Source organism: Pyxicephalus adspersus, chromosome 3, assembly GCF_032062135.1.
Source record: "Pyxicephalus adspersus chromosome 3, UCB_Pads_2.0, whole genome shotgun sequence".
Taxonomy (NCBI): Eukaryota; Metazoa; Chordata; class Amphibia; order Anura; family Pyxicephalidae; genus Pyxicephalus; species Pyxicephalus adspersus.
Window position 1 is genome coordinate 103,618 of NC_092860.1, and position 5,662 is coordinate 109,279.

A 5,662-nucleotide genomic window follows, 5' to 3' on the forward strand; every position below is an offset into this window, starting at 1 on the left:
GGTTGGACTTCATGGATTTATGTCTTTTTTAAACCTAACCTACTATGTAACTATGTAACAAAATGAGATTCAAAAAGGGTAATTTAAGACAATGTTTTGCCACCTCTTATTGCAGATGTGTCCTTGGTCAAGTTATATCACAGGCGCTTGTGACTCGGATTTCACAAAGCACCCTCTTATTCAGTAAGTCTGATGGCTAATGTCAGAAAAATGGAGGAACTACTTAAAAGGGAAAAGCCAGAATTCCTGCAGCATAGAGAATGTGTAGATTCATCTTCTGATCCAGACACAGATTTTCCAGCCCTCTAATGTAAACATACGGCAGATCTCACCAGTGGTCTAAAGTAAGATCCTGCCAGCCCTGTAATTTAAAAGCATGGCAGACCCTATCAGCCATCTAATGTAAATATACAGCAGATCCTGCCAATTCTCTAATGCAAACTCCAAAAACACAACATTTCCCTCTAACTGTCCCATGAAATTACACAGCAGATCCCACCAGCTCTCTAATATAAACCCTCAGCAGATCCCACCAGCTCTCTAATATACTATACACACAGACCCACACTCCCCTGTGTCCATGTGTCCCATCACTGTATACGTTACAAGGGGCCCCTATTGCTTTACTCCGCACTGTAATTATGGCTGTGGTACAATAACGTGAGATAATTCTTTGTTTTTCTCCCCAGAATATAAATGCAGCTCGTTCCTGTTTCTTACCTGATGATGAAAAGAACAATTTGCTTGAGTTATTGTACAAAGCTTATAGGAGGAGAGATTTCTGAGGAATATGGTATTTGGTTTATTATGGCATGCCTCAGTTTACACTTGTGTAGTTACTGTTAAACGGAATTTGTACATTTCAAAATAACCTAAAACATTTTTATTGGAGCAGCCAAAAATTTGTATTATTTTTATTATGATATTTCTAACCTGGCTGGGCCTCCATTGGTCTGATCCATTATGACTGACCATTAATCAGAGTACAAGAGTCTATAGTTAGGGAATGTACTCTTCCATTACTGCGCTGCCAGGCCAGCACTGACACTTCCAGAATATTCCAGGATTTTAGCCGTATAGCTGTAGGCTGCCACAGTATGTTAGATAGTTATAGGTCAGTTACAGAATCAGAATCCATCTGGGGAGGATCAGCAGAGAAGGATAAATCTGACAAACATTCACTCAGGATTCCCAACACTTGTTCTGAATCAGTTCAGCCAAGACAAGAATAACAATTCCAGGACCATTTATACCAGTGGAGCCCAAGCCTTTTTCATCTGGGGGCCACTGTTGACATTGAGATAAAACTTTGGGGCCACAATGCAAACAAACATTAAAGATGTTTAAAAATAGAACAGTTTTAATTTAAAATGAAATTAAATTGAAATATTTCCGGTTACCATAATGTACATGCACCACATAAAAGTAATGACAAATCAAGAATGCACTCACCATTTGTTTCTCATTTTATTAATGAAAGCTATCATACAGTGCTCGCCCGTCATTTATTGCTTTCTGAGAAGGAAAATGATTTTGTCTCTGTCCCCATCTTGTTTTTAGGCTCTAATTTGTAAAAGAACTATCCATGGGAAATATAACAAGTAATCGGTTTTATTGTAGCTCCTGCCCCTGTACAAAGCATTGGTCACACCACATCTGGAATATGCAGCCCAGGTTTGGGCACCAGTTCACAAAAAGGACATTGTGGGATTGGAGAGAGTGCAGAGAAGGACAACTAAACTAATAAAAGGAATGGAGGAGCTCCGCTATGAGGAGAGATTAGCTGAACTGAATCTATTCTCCCTTGAGAAGAGACGTATAAGGGGGATATGATCACCCTGTATAAATATATAAATGCTCCATATACAGAACTCTCTTCCCCATTATTCACTGTAAGATCATTACAAAGCACAAGGGGGCGCTCTTTGTGTCTGGAGGAAAAGAAGTTTAAGCTCCGGATAAGGAAGGGATTCTTCACTGTAAGGGCTGTGAAAACGTGGAATCGGCCCCCTCAGGAAGGAGTTTCAGCAACTACTATAGATTGCTTTAAGACAAAGCTGGATGATTTCTAGAAGCACAGAATATAACTGGGTATTAAGGATTTATAGTAAAAATAACAGAGACTGCTGATCCAGGGAACATCCGATTGCCTCATGGGATCATGAAGGAATTTTTTCCCCTGTTGAAGCAAATTGTACCCGGGGTTTTTTTTGCCTTCCTCTGGACCAGATATGTCTGATAGGGTTTTATATCTGGGGTATGTTTATTTTCCTAGTGGGTGAACTTGATGGACTTTTGTCTTTTATCAACCTAACCCACTATGTAACTATTGTAGGGGTGTGAGAACATCGTGTAGGACTGGTGGAGTTTCTCCTCTTTGTTAATAAGAACACAGGGAATGGTCACCTGGGGAGGTGTGAAGAGATTCCCAGGATATCAGCGCCATACATTTTTTAGGAACGTCAATCAATGTCTGAATTGTCACTTATCACTTCAAACCTTCAATTACCTTACTTTACCACTTACTTTACTTTGTATAAATAATACCATCTTATCCGAATAAATCAGTACAGCAACTCTATATGAACCGGTGTCTGTTCTCTCACCATCATAATATTAATCTAACAGCTGACATTTCTTTAGGAAATAGATTTATTTTTCCTTAACACTTCCCTCACCATTCCTGTACCAAAGAGCAGAAACTGCACCATACAATGCGTCCTGTCAGTTATAGAGGGCCACAAACCTTCTTTATACCTCAAAATCTTTACAATGGATACTGCATTAGAAATGCAATTCATGTGACAGCCAAGGACATTCTTACTACTACAACCGCAGGTCTCTACAGCTCCCCGTTCCTAAGAAATTGGGGTTCACAGAAGGTATGTGGCCAGCTACCTAAATGCAGCATTGAGGTTTTGTGAACAAGCAAGTATATATTTGGGACACCACAGCACAGAGTGAATTGACAGTACCCTAATGATCATTGCCATGGAAGTGGCCCCCGAGGGTCCCTAACAAGCAAACTCAACTTCCAATAGCCCCCCTTAAAGTAAAAATACCCATGCTTGTTATTAGGATGAAATTAGGTTTAGTAGCAGCTCTCAGGGTCCCCTGTGTGCCCTGATAGTTTCACATTTGTACAGCAATCGGTGTGTGAGATATGAAGGTTTATACATGGGGATAATGACAGCTGCATGGACGCAGACACAGCTCCCATGCTGGCATATTATCTCACAATACAAGGTGGGCCCGGAGCAGATACAGCTGATTGCCAGATCTATAGGACACGCCCTCTCTCAGGGAGCCCACACTGAGCATGCTCAGGAAGCTCCCTCTGCTGGTAGCATGATTTAATAAAGAAACATAGGGGATGCATGCACCCCATCCCCTGCAAGACAAGAGCAGAGAACAGAGAAGGAATGAGCAGAGTACTTTTTGTCATGAGTAGCTTATGTGAAACAGCAGTGTATTTCATGTGCCTAGGCACCCATGTGCAGTATATTTGCAGTGTGGGATCATCCAATGCACTGCTGCTTCTGATTTTTTCAGGAGATATGAAATGAGATTTATGGATTTAACTAATATGCTGCTATGCTTGCTGACAGACAATACTACTGACTAGTCCTCGTCAGTACACATCCTGTTTTTTGTATCGAGGTTTAGGAGTCTAACCCCAGTAAGACAAATTGAGTCCCCATATCAATGTGCTGTCACAAGAATATATCCTGTAGGCCGGGTGATCTGCCCCTGACACCATTACATACCACCATAGTTATTATCTTGCAGCGATTCCATTGTCCAACATTAATTCTTGGAATATTTAAATCCCTCCATCAATTTTCTCTGACTTAGCAAATGTTTTCCTTTTTTTGCTGCACATAAAACAAATTCTTTCCAAGCCAAAACTTCCCACTTTGGCCTCAACCACGGAAATTATTAGTAGACTCACTGCAAAATTATTGTTCCTGTGTGAGGAAAAATTCCATACCGGAAGACTCAGCAAACATTTTAGATTGTTCAACTTTCTAAAAATCATTTGTGAGCAGAAGGTGAATTGTCCCAGCTATCATCTCTCATGGTCCCTGATGGTCATGTTGGTTGCTGATTTATAACTAGTTCACACAAATCTCATCCTTACAAATACAACTCCTGTATGCCAAACAACATTCACTGATATGACACAAAACTTTTTTACTTAACAAGCAAACTTTTTGGTATTGATAGTAGGGGCTATGTTCAGCCTGACTGCTCCTGGAATGTTTTCAGGCATTTCCAACTGCCTGCACAGACGTTTCCTACAGATTAGAAGAAAAACAAACAAGCACCAAGCATTAAAATGCCTACACAAACCTTTTTAGGCATTTTCAAACACTTTGTATTCAAGTCTATGAGGTGGCCGAGGTGGCAATCTGCCCTGGACACTGCTTTGGGCATCCAGAAAACTGCATGGAAACCTCAGGTCTGAACAAGCCCGAAAACTTTCATACCTCCACAGAATAAAGTTACATTGTTGTAATGAACGGCCACATAAATGGTCAAATAGTGAAAAGATTATGGAATGAACACCAAAAATCCACTTACTACTTTGTTACACCTTGTCTGGATTTTATGACAAAGCTTTGTTTGTTTTCGGGTTTTACTTTTCTTTAATAGCAGTTTGCAGGATGGAGTTTCTCATAGATCACTGCAAATGTTCCATCGAATTGAGATAAAGATTGTCACGGCAAAAAAAGTTTAGAGGTAATGATTGCCATCTTCCTTGATCTCCTACACGTCAACGAGTGGGAAATCTGCTTGTTTTCATCATTTCATTGTTATTTGTTTCATTGGAATGGCAGCAAACAAAAACCTGGCCACATAGTGATTCCTCACCAAATATTCTTTTTCATCCAGTCACAGCCGTGTCTACTTCTCATCTTCTTCTGTTTAGGTGTTCTAGACAGTTTGCTTTTGGCTTTTCTGTATAGAAATCTAACTTTCTTTAGCTGATTTCTTACAGTCAGTCGCAGACATTGGGTGGAATTCACTAAAGAAAGCATTAATGTGCATGGTTGCAATCCTTCCAACTATTTATCATTACCAACAGAATCCCCCATACATTTCCTTAATAACCCCTCACAATCTTTCCGACATGTGGAGTGGTCGTGTCTTTCAATTCAGGGATCCTCACTGTTGGGTGAAAGCAAAGGATCTGTATGGACAGAAGAAAGTGTGGATTTCCTCTTCCTGACTTCTAGGCTTCCCATGCTTTGAATTGTTTGGGAATCCCCATTTTGTTTTTTCCTTTTTAAATACATGGTTACTACTACTACTACTTTGCTGCAAGGGGGTCACCAGGTTGCAGAGCCCAGGCTCTCCCCACCAGGGGATCAGAAAACTTCGGTGTAGGAATAGCCATCAGGCTGGAACCCAGCAGGGCAAGGCCAGGTAGTTGAATAGGCCGAGGTCAGGACAAGCAACAGACAAGGCAGAGTTGACCGAGGTGAAATCCAGAAAATAAGAACAGAGAACCAGCTGGCAGAGAGTAAGGAAAAGCACCGAGGATCCAGCAACCTGAGCCTGGAACTGGAAGGATTTTAAAGGGCCATGCAGCCAATGGCAGGACAGGATAGAGAGGCACGTAGCCGTAAGAATTAGGCGCAGTGACTACATGACCGGG

At 41.0% G+C, this 5,662-nt stretch overlaps 1 protein-coding gene across 2 annotated transcripts in view; it reads left to right on the top strand.

Annotated features, from left to right (window-relative positions):
* Window positions 1-5,656, top strand: part of LOC140325420 (adenosine deaminase-like) — a gene marked incomplete in the record, with an annotated part of 17,809 nt that extends 12,153 nt beyond the window's left edge. Inside the window, 2 exon segments of one of the 2 annotated variants that reach the window (XM_072403247.1) lie at window positions 690-793; window positions 1,561-5,656. In XM_072403247.1, the coding sequence (XP_072259348.1) occupies window positions 690-785 (96 nt within the window). 2 annotated transcript variants of the gene reach the window in all.
* Between the last annotated feature and the right edge of the window lie 6 nt (window positions 5,657-5,662).